General features: G+C 39.7%; 1 protein-coding gene across 1 annotated transcript in view; it reads left to right on the top strand.

The window, feature by feature from the left end:
- The window catches only part of LAMA2 (laminin subunit alpha 2), a 350,257-nt gene that overhangs the window by 272,303 nt on the left and 65,004 nt on the right, over positions 1 to 12,950 (top strand). The window contains exons 44-45 of the mRNA XM_070931786.1: positions 6,154 to 6,336; positions 10,919 to 11,073. Of these exons, the coding sequence (XP_070787887.1) occupies positions 6,154 to 6,336; positions 10,919 to 11,073 (338 nt within the window). The remainder of the gene's footprint in view (positions 1 to 6,153; positions 6,337 to 10,918; positions 11,074 to 12,950) is intronic.

The following is a 12,950-nucleotide window of genomic DNA, read 5'->3' as shown; positions in this document are numbered from 1 at the left end:
TTCTGCCCTTCTTCGCCGGGGATCCGGCCATCCAGCAGTGGTGTCCACCTCAGGGAGGGATCTTCGGACCCACCGGAGGCGGGTCCAGCCTCCCACCGACAGGCCTAGGCCTAGGCCTGGGAGCTCCAGCAACAGGAACCTCACCCGATGGACTCCAGCGCGGAATGAGCTTCGCGCATGCCCAGTACCTGCCTGTAATAAGAGAAGCAAGTTACATAGATCCAAGCAAGTACAGAATGGCCACAGACATCCCAAAGCCTTATTGCGAGTTTAATCACAACTTGGACCATGGACAGCTCCCCCCAGTAAGTAACCTTACTAACATTTCTGGGGCAAATTATGCCAATTTGCCAAAACTGCAGTTAGATGGGGGTAATATTATAGAATGGAGCCAACAATTAAGAGTTGCTCTCATGAGAGAGAATGCACTGTTCCTAGCTAACAAACCTCCCCAAAAGCCCTGGTCACTGGAAATTGACTGCATTCATCACAGGGCATTTTGCATCATGTTAACCTCCATTCCATCTGCTATGTATCCATCTATTGAGGACAACCTAACTGTTTATGATATTATGCAAAAACTATGTAACCTGTTTTATAGCCAAAGCAGAGCCACCACCACCAGACTATCTAGGGAGTTCCACTCCACCAAGCATAAGGCAGGGGTCCCCATGAGTGAACACATCTTAAAGATGAACGCTGCAAGGACAGAACTCATGCAGAGGGGGGAAATCATCACTGAAGAGAGCATGATAAGCATAATCATAAACTCTCTTGATAGCAGCTGGGACATCTTCATGACCCAACTAAATAGTCTCAACATGCAATACCTCACACTAGGCTCACTGACCAGTCAGCTCGTAGCAGAGGACACCCTGAGGAGGGAACGCCAACTAGCCAAAGGGGACCCCAGACCCACAAAGAGGGTGGATTTCCAGGATAGGGCCAGGGATACCTCAGAATGTTATTCTTGTGGATCGAGGAACCACTTAAAGAAGGATTGCCCCAGGAACCATAGGGATAGGGGGCAGCACGACAGTAGAGGGGGAAGGTCACCTGAACGCAGGTACCCAAAGGAAAGGGGGCGAGGATGGTCACCCAACCCCAAGAAACACCACGAGCGCAGAGACTACTCCAGGGAGAGTAGCTCTGGCTCCATGTACGGGATCAGGCACGATGACCCAAATGACAAACACAAGATAGAGAGAAACTCATGGCTTCTAGATTCAGGGGCCACAAGTCACACTACCTGTAACCCAGAGCTGCTAGACTCACTCACAGAAATAGACTCAGAAATAAAGGTGGCAAACCAAAGCAAGGTCAGAGTAGTGGGGAAAGGAAACGTACACATCACACAGCTAGGGGACTTAAAGGAGGTACTGTACATACCAGAGATTCCCCACAATGTGCTAGCCATCACGAGGCTAACTCGAGACACAAATATAGAAATAAAGTTTAAAGATGGAAAGGCACACTTGATCAAGCAGGGGAAAGAGATAGGAAAGGTAACCATACACGAGGGACTCCCCTACTTCACACCCAATGCAAGAGAGGAAGAAGGCATTGATACCAGCACAAACCACAGGATAGATAAGTATCCAGAAACAGAGGGGGTGCAGCAGGAGGCAGGAAGTAGCCATGAGAAGACAAGCAAGTCCGTATCTATCGGCAAGCCACTACATGATAACTGCGCCCATCTCCTCCACAGGAGACTGGGACACATAAGCTTCCCCATTGTAAAGAAAATGACGGAATGTACCGAGGGTCTCAAAGTAAAGAACTGCGAAAACTACTTGGAGTGTTCAGTTTGTAAGCGTTCTAAGATCAAGGTTAAGGCCATCCCCAGGGGATCCAAACGAACCACGGAATACCCCTTTCAATTGGTGCATATGGACTTGGTAGGGCCAATGAAACCCTCTGTAGGACATAGGAAGCGGTTCTTCCTCACGATTGTAGATGACTACACCAGGTACGGGTATGTCTACTCCCTGAGACACAAAAATGAAGTATTCCAAAGGTTTAAAGAATTCCACAGGAGAGTAGATATGCAACACAACATGAGAATAAGGCAGATAATGACCGATAGGGGCTCAGAGTTCATGGCCAAAGAGTTCACAAGGTGGCTGAGGGAGCAGGGCATAGCGCATTACACCTCTTCACCTTTCTCCCCCTTCCAAAATGGAGTCTCAGAGAGAAAAAACGGGGTGTTGCAAACCATGATGAGATGCGCCCTGGAGGATGCTGGGATGGGGCAGCATTTCTGGTCAGAGGCATTACACTACGCCAATTACACCCTGAATAGACTGTGGTCAAGCTCTATCAATAAGACGCCATACGAGATGCTATACAACAGAAAGCCCAACATTGCTCACTTACACATATTCGGCGCCCCAGCTGATGTCCACATTCCCAGGCAGCTAAGAAGAAAGGGGGAAAAATTATCAAAAAGGTTAAGGTTCGTGGGTTACGAACCGGGCACAAAGGGCTACAGATTTGTCGACAACAATAACCGTTTTGTGGTTTCCAGATCAGCCAGTTTCCACGAAAACGCAAACTGGTCGAGGGTACACTCCAATGACATCCCAACCAATAGGGTCACGTTCGAGCATGACCAAGGGGAAAGGGAGGTCAGAGAGGTCACAGGGCACAAAGCCAACCATCGCAAGGCGAGCATCAAAGGTTGGAAAGAAGGGCACCCCTCACTGAAGATAGATGACCTGACGGACAATGAGGCAGACAACATGCAGGAAACCGAGCCAACCCCCAGCAGGCCAATCAGAGAAACCAGAAACAAGCTACCAAAGAAGTTAGAGGACTACGTTATGACCATCCACAACACCCATTTCACGCCCAGCTCATATGAGGACATCCTCGGGCTCCCCCAGGAAGAAAAAGAAAAATGGATGTCTGCCATGGAGAAGGAGATGGAAAGCCTAAGGAACCTCCAGGTATACTCACCTGCCCAAGTTCCAGAGGACAAAAAGCCAATAGGAACCAAATGGGTGTTCAGGGTCAAGACATTAGAGGACAACAAGGTCCTATACAAGGCAAGATTAGTCGCGCAGGGTTTCGCCCAAAGATACCCCGAAGACTATACAGACACCTACTCGCCAACCGTCAGGGCGGAAAGCGTCAAAAGCGCCCTGGTGGTGGCCACCATCCTAGGCTTGGAGGTCTTCCAGTTCGACGTGCAAACAGCGTACTTACACGCCGAGCTGGATAAAGAAATATACGTCAAAGCGCCGCCTGGGTACAACAAAGGCGAGGACCAAACCTGGCTGCTGAACAAAAGCCTGTACGGACTCAAGCAGTCAGGCAAAAGGTGGTATGACTGCCTGGCCAAGGCCCTCAGATCCATGGGCTTCGAGGCCACCTCAGCCGACAAATGTTTCTTTACGAGGAGAGAAAACAACACATTCGAGGGTGTGCTCGTTTACGTGGACGACATCTTGTACATCAGCAAACACAAGGACAGATGTGACAAGTTCGCCACCGACCTGGGTAGCCACTTCTCCCTAAAGTCACTCGGGAAGATTGACAGATACCTAGGGGTCCAAGTGATAAAAACCAACAAGGGCTTCCGCCTCTCCCAGAGAGAAAAGATCATCGAGCTGCTGTCCAAATGCAACATGTCCGAAGCGAAACCCAGCGAGACCCCCATGCAGCCTGAGTTCCTGAAGACCATGTACGAGGAATCTGAACCTTTCACAGACAACAAATTGTATAGGTCAACGATAGGGTCACTGCTATACATATCCAACTGGACCAGGCCCGACATCGCCTTAGCCGTCAATCTTCTGTCCAGGCATGTAAGCAAGCCCACGTTAATACACTGGAACGCCATCAAAAGACTACTCAGATACTTAAAATTCAGTGCGGATGCCCTACTCTGCCTAGAACCAGAAACATCCGAGAAACCAAAGCTAACCTGCTATGCTGACGCTGACTGGGCTGGGGACATAGGGTGCAGAAAAAGCACCTCTGGCTACGTGCTACTACTCAACAATTGCCCCATCCATTGGTACACTGGGAAGCAAAAACTGGTGGCCACATCAACCACGGAAGCAGAATTTGTTTGCCTATCAAAGGCCGCAAACAATTTAGTATGGTTCGATGACCTGCTCTGCGACATCTGGGCTGAACCCTCATATCCAATAGTTATCCACGAAGACAACAAAGCAGCAATAGAGATCTCTAGGGCCGATGCCATAGGTCAGCGTTCTAGGCACATTGACATTAAATACAAACACGTCAGGCAGTTTTCAGAGATAGGCTTCATTAGAGCAGTACACTGTGACACAGAGGAGCAAACAGCAGATATTCTCACTAAACCCCTACCACATAAACAACATGCTTACCTAATGTCAAAAATGCGTGTTTGCTTGTAATTCATGTCTGTACTTGTGTATTTCCTGTATGTACGCATACATTACCCCTGGTATCCAGTTAGGCATTTAGAGGGGGTTTTGTCATGATAAATGCCTAACTATTACTTCTCCCTGACCACCCGGTCCTTCAAGGGTTAACTAACCACATATCCCATAATCCCTGTAACCACTCCTTACCTCTTGACCCCTCCTCCTGGGTACAAAAGGGCCAACCACATGTTCCACAGTTGATTCCAGATGTATACCTGAAAGAGAAAGGTACAAGGTCAGTGACCTCCAGTACCAACAGATCAACAATAAAACTACTGAAAAGAACTAGTCTATGTCTTTGAGTTATTGGGCTAGATCCAGTTTCTAACATCCAATGCTTCCAAACCAGGGATACCATTCTGGCACATCCAAACACAGTGGAAGTGGCATTGTTAGAATGATCATCATAGCACAATAGCTCAGCTCTGATAAGATGTTTCAGTATGCGGACAGTTTCAGCTCAATATATTTCTGGTTTTGATCATCCACTTTTGAAAAATATGTGTATATATTATGCTTTCTACTCTATCCCATAAGTTCTCTTGTCTGCTTTGGTTCTTTGAGATGTGTTAGTATATTGCTTGCCACAGAAGGAAAACTACTTGATATTCTTTTTTTGTTCCTTTTTGGTTTAGCAAGAGCATTTGCTTTCTTCTCATTCTTAGAAGTTCTTCTTTTTTTAAAAAAAAGCAATGAAAGACAACATTCTGCTAACCAATCTATCATTTTAGTTCATTTTCCCAAAGTGCCTCTCCTTGCTGTTATAGTAAAAATGCTAAGAAAGGAGCAAATATTCAGAGTGAAAAAGATCAAGTTGAGCAAAGAACATCATTTCTGAAGAAACATAAGCAATCTGTACAGAAAGCAGCTGGAATTGAATGTGAGATTTGTTACTTACAGCAGCAAATGGAAGCCAAGATCTGCTGCCAGTGTTTTAATTATATGAAGTAAATAGGCATGACATCATAGTTCATTGTGCTACTTGCCTAGGAGCTAAAACACATTGTGCATCAGAGGGAACCAAATTGTATAGAGACCAGCCTGATATCTTCATTATGACAAATTTTGCTGGATTAGTTTGGTTTAAAAGAAAGTTAATTAAGCCTACTCACAAGAAACTGTGAACCTATCTTTGCCAGTGCAGTAGATACAATGGTTTGCAGGAAATCAACAAAAAGTAAGGATATTACAAAAATGAAAGAATAGGCTCTCTTTTTTCCCTATGTAAATTTAGATTCCATAAACAATTCAGACAATAGTTCAGTTAATATATGTTTGAGTTGTATTTTCTGTTTTGCTCATATTTCATGCGATGTTATGTTATGGGCACATTTACGGATGCCATTGTTACAGCACTAACAATGCTGTCACTCTTGTTACTTCAGAGAGGTTACATGGTTTATTTTTGTCTTGGAATAAGTGAAAATAAATAGAGTTTATGTTTAATTTCTTAAAAATAAAGATTTACCCTTTTAGAAACAAACAAAAAGGTTTTGTCTTGCGGTAGGACCCAACACAACTCAAATAGTCCCTCTACAAGGGATATGGGCTTTTAAGAAATTTGATAAATAAATCAACAAATCAATAAATATAAGTACTATGTACAAGATGTGATAAGTAGGTATGTCTGCTGTCCTGAGTTATTTATATATAAAAAAAAATAAAGGTGGCATAAAAATCAAATAAAAAAAATATGTCTCTTGGTTCTATTTTTTCTCCCTTCTCCTGTTTACAGATACAGCAGCCAAAGTACAAGCAGTTAAAGACAAAGCCAAGCAAGCTAATGATACTGCAAATGAGGTACTGGCTAAAATCAGAGATCTCAATCAAAACCTCCTTGGATTAAAAGACAAATACAGAAAAGTTGCAGATGATGCAGCCAAAACAAACGCTATGTTGAAAGATCCTACTAAAAATAGTAAGACCTTATTATGCCTATGTACTTTGATTTCTTTCCTTTTTTCTAATCTTCTGAAATGAAAGGGTTGTTCCTTCCCCTGATTTAAATTATGGTGTTATGTGCTTTTCAACAGCTACTACGGTTGGTAAGGTTTATGTATGCATATTATGTAGAGAAGAATGGTGATATCCTGTACTTTAAAAATTAGACCTTCCTGGTGATATTCCATACATAATTCCTTCGTTATTTTGTATACTTCAAATACCACTTAATTAGAAGCATGTTTTCCATTGCCTTCTGCCTTCTTAATACATTGCTTTTGGTATAAAAAAAAAAAAAAAACAGCTTCAACTCTTAGTAATAAAAATGTCCTTGAAAGATTATTCCCAGGACAGTAGAAATAATGGTAAGCATTTGTAGTATGAACATATCAGGTAGGTATATAAGTTAATCATTGAATGAAAATGCTGTAATAAAGCTGTCTTTTGATTGTAGAAGATGTATTATAATCTCTTGGGTAATATGGGTATGTTAGGAACATATTTTATGCTGAACCTTTACTTATTATATTCACTGAAAAGTACTATATTACTGGTAGAATTCAGAAAAAATGTCTCTAACATAGCTATATGACCTGTGTCTGATTCTCGAAGGCTGCCTGGACAAAACCTTGCAGTTTTCTTGGCAAGGTTTTTCAGATTTGTCATTGCCTTCTTTCTAGGGCTGAGAGAAAGTTACATGCCCAAGGTGGGACTAGAACTCATGGTCTCCCAGTTTCTAGCCTGATTCCTTAATCACTACACCAAACTGGTCCTATGTGACCTGCAGCAGATGAATAACCATGTTTACTAGAAACTTTTATATTGCCTCAGTGAGTGGATCACCCTTGGGGGACACACAGACACATTCCAGATCTGGTCATCTTTGCAATATGCAGGAAAATATAATTTATAGGGAAAATATATATTAATTTTACCAGAAAAAAATGTAAAGGGAAAAGATAGAGATATCCATAAGACTAGAGGAAAATGGGCTTAGGATTGTTGAATTTTTATAATAACAACTGCAAAAAAAAAATTGCGTTGTTATATCCCCACAAATCTATTCTTCCTTTTTCGAATAGAGAGCAGTTTTATTATATGTTTGAAGATTTTTACTGCTCAGTTATGTGAATTAGAAATATCTTCTAAAAAATTCAGGAATGGTGTTCCTGAAGATAGTTTGCTATTACAATTCAGCTAAATTTAGCTGTCGGCTTACAGCAACCATGGACACAATCTAATTTAGAGTCAATTGACCAAACTGACAGGGGCTTCAGATTCCCAGTAGTCTAGCAATACCAGTGAGTCTTAATTAGAAAAGAAAAAGAACACTTGGTGATTGTTGTGGTAAAAGACTTTTGAGCTTTAGTCTACTTGAGTTTCTGGGCTGAACGCATATTCAAAAGTGTCCATCTCTGCTTGAGCTACTGTTTGAGGTCTCACTCCATTTGGAGGATTTGAGGGAGGGATTTATTTCATTTTATTGAAATAAAATGACAGGTAAATCTTGAATGCTAGAGTCTCTTCATCCCTGCCATATTGCATGTTCCTAATCACATTTGAAGCAGGGGTGAAATTCAGCAGGTTCTGACAGGTTCTGGAGAACCGGTAGCGGAAATTTTGAGTAGTTCGGAGAACCGGCAAATACCACCTCTGGCTGGCCCCAGAGTTGGGTGGGAATGGAGATTTTGCAGTAGCTTTCCCCTGGAGTGGGGAGAGAATGGGGATTTTGCAGTAACCTTCCCCAGGAGTGGAGTTGGAATGGGGATTTTGCAGTATCCTTCCCCTGCCACGCCCACCAGCCACACCCACAGAATCAGTAGTAAAAAAATTTGAATTCCACCACTGATTTGAAGGTATGTATTTTCCTGAGCATCACTTGCCATTTCAATTTTAACTTGAGTAAAGACATCAGGATTTCCTTGCAAGTTGTCTTGATGCTTTACTCTTGTTTCTCCCCTTTCTCACTTAAATGTTCCCTTCATTCTTCTTTCTGCACTGCCTTCCATTAGCATTCAACCTTTACCTCATAGTTAGTTTTAAATCGGAACCTGAAATCGTATCAACATGAGAAACGAGAACTTTAAGTCAGAGAAATAGGGATGTACCTAACCTAAAAGAAAGGTGGAGAAGACAGGAAGACCACCATAATTATAAGATGAGGAAATGTTACCATTCACTGATACATGGTAACATCAAATAAAAACCATTCTCACGGCCTGCTTTTTATATTCATTAACCAAGTTTTAATTATCTATAGATCAGCTAGTTACCATGTTCTAAAAGTCCTAACAGAAAATATCCCACTTATTTTAAATCAGCATAATCCAGCCAAGAAAGCTGTGCCCACTTCCAGGTTTATTTGTTCAGTCACCAATTTGTTTTATACTGCTGTTTGCTTTTTTAATTTACTTAAAAATTCTTTCTTTTCCTTTTCAAAAAAAAAAAAAATGCTTCAAAACTTGTCTACAGGAATAAGTACGTATAAGGTTTTAACTTCATGCACTTTATTCTTTTTTAAAATATATTTGCATGGTTATTATGTTAGGCATTGTCTAATAATAGCTGTTGTGTTCCAGCAATGACACTAATTTATCCAAGCAGCTTTGCTATGAAAAAGGAATGAACCCTAGCTCTGTTATTAGATAGTCATATATATCTATCAATCACATTTTAAAAATTAAGAAATGTTTCCATTCAAAAGCTCAACAGATAAACAAAGGGTCTTGGAAGCTTTCATTTTAAAACATGCAAATCGATCAAAGTGTACACTTCCCAGTGTGTTGAAAACTTGTTACGTTTGTCATTATTCCCTAGTTTTCTCTTGCATCTTGAGGAAAAATGTCCAGACACCTCTTCAGATAAAAAAAAAACAGGGATTCTTCAGTGTGAGTGCTCCACATTCACATTGAATACCACAGCAACCATTGTCACTAGGTATCGAATTTTAATTAATTAAACATAATAGCAATAGCAATAGCACTTAGACTTATATACCACGTCATAGCGCTTTTATAGCCCTCTCTAAGTGGTTTACAGAGTCAGCCTATTGCCCCCTTGGTCCTCAATTATTGACCTCGGAAGGATGGCAGGCTGAGTCAATCTTGAGCCGGTGAGATTTGAACTGTCAAACTGCACCTAGCAGTCACTGAAGTAGCCTGCAGTGCTGCACTCTTAACCACTGTGCCACCTCGGCTCTTATAATACTTTTAGTTTGAGTAATCATCTAAACAGAAAAAAACAAATTTTGAGTAGAGTGAATTCAGTATATTCCCATGCACATACAAACACTTTTGCTGCATTTTGTTGGAGCTTAGAGCTGTCTAATTGTTAAGCAGTAGACTCAGGATGGACTGTAGAAGATGTTTCATATTCAAATACATAATTAGTGTACTCACTATTATGCATCTTTCCGTGTAAAAGCAAACAGGAATACCAGATATTGATGAGACACCGTAGAAGTAGGGTGTCTCATCAATAACTGGTATTGTTTGTGGACTTCCAAAGCCAATTAGATTTTTTGATCTAACAAACCAGAACTCCTAACTGCCTCATATACAGTAAATGATTGGTTGGGATTATACATATCTCCAAGATTGCCAGGCCCATCCATGTGTTGCTCCTTTTTCTAGATTACCATGCCCTGAACATGGTTTCAGACCAATGCAGGTAGAGATCGATAAGAACAGTTTTTAGTAAGATTTAGTATCTTGTATTTTTTACGATATGCAGAGATATTAATCTTCTACCTAATCTACACATGGGGCCCATTATACATATAATATATGAAACCATCTATGGACATTATGTTATTTTGTTTTGTTTATGCTGAGCCATGCTCTGAAGTTCCTGTTGTCGTGTTTATTCAAATTTTGCAAATTTAGGGTATCTGGAAAAATATGTTTGAGATATGAAACACTTCATTTATTAATTGCCACATACTCTACTATTTTAATTCAAAACGTGTTCTGCAATGCAAGAATGTAAGCCCTGAAATCTTAGCTCCCCAAAGCACTTTTCTAACTCTTGCTGCTTTGCTACTATTTTGCCTTTAAAGCAAATTATAAAATTAAAATTAAAATGGCAATTATTTTCCATCTTTAATATGATTACTGCAGATTGCTTTGAGCACAGCAACCCCAGTTTTAAACATAGTTCGTGAATTTAGAAATTAAGGTAACATTCTTCCTTTCACTCCTGACGTTCTTATTTTAAAATTTGTATAATGGCTAGTTTAAACCATCATTTCCTAAGGATCCATCCAGATCAGGAAACTACTTTAATAGTAGAATCCAAATGGCCGTATGAAGTTAGAAAACATTTTGTATCATTGGCTAGAGTGCAAAATCAACCTACAGTTTTTTTATTTCAGGTATAATGAGATGTTTTAATAAATTACCCATGATGCAAATTTCTGAGAGGAGAGAGTCAAGGGAAGAGTTCATTTTTGATTTATAAATCACTGCCCCAGAGTGCTCTCGGTTTTTATTAATGGCACTTGGATCCAAAATTTAATCTGTTCTGTTTTGTTTTGTTTTGTTTTGTTTTTTCACATAAAGTTGCTGATGCAGATGACACTGTTAAAAATCTGGGCAAAGAAGCAGATCGGTTGATGGATAAATTGAAACCAATCAAACAACTTCAAGATAACCTGGGGAAGAATATCTCTCACATTAAGGACCTGATAAATCAAGCCAGGAAGCAAGCCAATTCTGTAAGACTTTCTTAAGAGCTTAGTTTATTTCTTTGAAAAAATAAAGACTTCCAAGAAACGAACTGTACTTTTGGTGGCTACAGGAGAAGTTGGTTTGCCAGATTATGTCTGGCACATTCCCCCCACCCCACACACACACACACACTTCTTACTGTTTACTAATCTGTTTACTCAGTCACAATAAATTAAAAATCCCAAGGTTGTCCAAAAATATCCACATCAGTTTCATCTCAGGTTTTCAAATCAATCTTCTCACCCAACATTGCTCTGAAAGTAAGAACAACTGTAACAGTATAATTTCATCCTCATCTCAAAAATTGGAATTAATGTGTATCGATAAATTATAACCTCCTACATAAATATTAATAGGAAATATTAATATTTGAACAGAAACTAACTGATCAAATATTTAATGAATCATTTCCACCCAATACAGTCCCTACTATATTCTGAATGCGTACAGTTGGTAATCAGGAAGCACTGCTGCTTTGAAAGTAAAATTGACAACATCTTGCAGACTAACCAAGAATATTAGGAGATTGCTGTCCCATTTTTTTTCCCATTATGTACGTGGGCTAAGAACATCACTTTCTAGTTTTATTATTGAGTCCCAAGTTTGTCTTCAAAATGCAATTACATTTGAAACACATTTTAACTGGTAATGCTAAATCTATTTTCCCTCTGACCTACAAGAACCTAAAAAAGGATCTCTGAAGATGAATATGTTCAAGTCAAAGCCTTTATGTTGCTCCGGGAAACATATAAAAAGGAAAGTATGTGTCATAATAATGAGAAAACAGCATATTTACTTGATAAATAGTCCTTCATATAAAATAGAGGCAATCATTTACCTCCACAATAATTTCCATCTATACATTTTAAAGTTACATTCCTAACATTATTCATGCCTTGGAGTAGGCATCTCTGTATTTTTATGGGTGAGGATAGAAAAATCCACATTGATCGTTCTTTAATAGCTATTCTGTCTCAGTGATATTTGTACCATCCAAAGGCTTTTAAAACATATAAATCGTTTTGGGCTATTTTTTAATGTAGGTAACTAACCTTCTAAGCTTACACATTTAAGTGTAATGTATTTCCTTCAGGGTTACTTTGGTTTTATTTTGTGTTTTTTGCTTTACTGTTCTGGTCTGAATACTCTGTATCTACTGCTCCCTTATATTCCTAAAACAAATAATGAATATAAACTATCATAGGTAACAGTTATTTCTTCTCATGTAATTACAACTCTTACTGCAGAATAAATCTGGTGAGATACATTTCAGTTTGCATGTTGTCATATTTGCTAATATGATCCTTACATTGGACAACTACTAACGTTTTAATTGGCTTCTTTGATTTATTTGTTTACTTACTATGCCTATAAACTGTTTCAGTGATAATAGATTGTGAAAGACATTCAGAGACCTTTTTATCATTCATTGCAATAATTGTGTTAAAATAGACAGATACACATTCATGAAAAATCCAAAATAACTGCAGACAATGTTAACATTTAGACTTTCCCCTTTAAGAAGGGTCAAAAGAAGCATATTAGACCTTGAAGATACACTGGAAAACCCAGGTCTTCCTAGCTTTATGAATACTCCAAGGGTATGGGATATAATTTGTAGAGAAATTCAGAGAAAAGGTACATGGACTGAATAGTCCTTCTCCAGGGTCCCTGCAGATGGCAATCATTAGAGGTCCATAGAGAATCTTCTCTTCTCAAACATAATGTACAGGTAGAAATCACTAGGAGAGAAGGCAATACCAAGGTTATCTAGGTCCTGATCCCTAAAAAAAAACAAAAAAAACTGTTAACCAGAATCCTGAATTACTCCTTAAAACAAACTAGTTACAAGTGCAGTTCTCAA

Source organism: Pituophis catenifer, unplaced genomic scaffold (genome assembly GCF_029215685.1).
Source record: "Pituophis catenifer annectens isolate HBS135680 unplaced genomic scaffold, rPitCat1.0.hap2 SCAF_1, whole genome shotgun sequence".
NCBI lineage: Eukaryota > Metazoa > Chordata > Lepidosauria > Squamata > Colubridae > Pituophis > Pituophis catenifer.
Note: the sequence above shows the minus strand (reverse complement) of the source record. Positions and strands in the feature narration are given on the sequence as shown.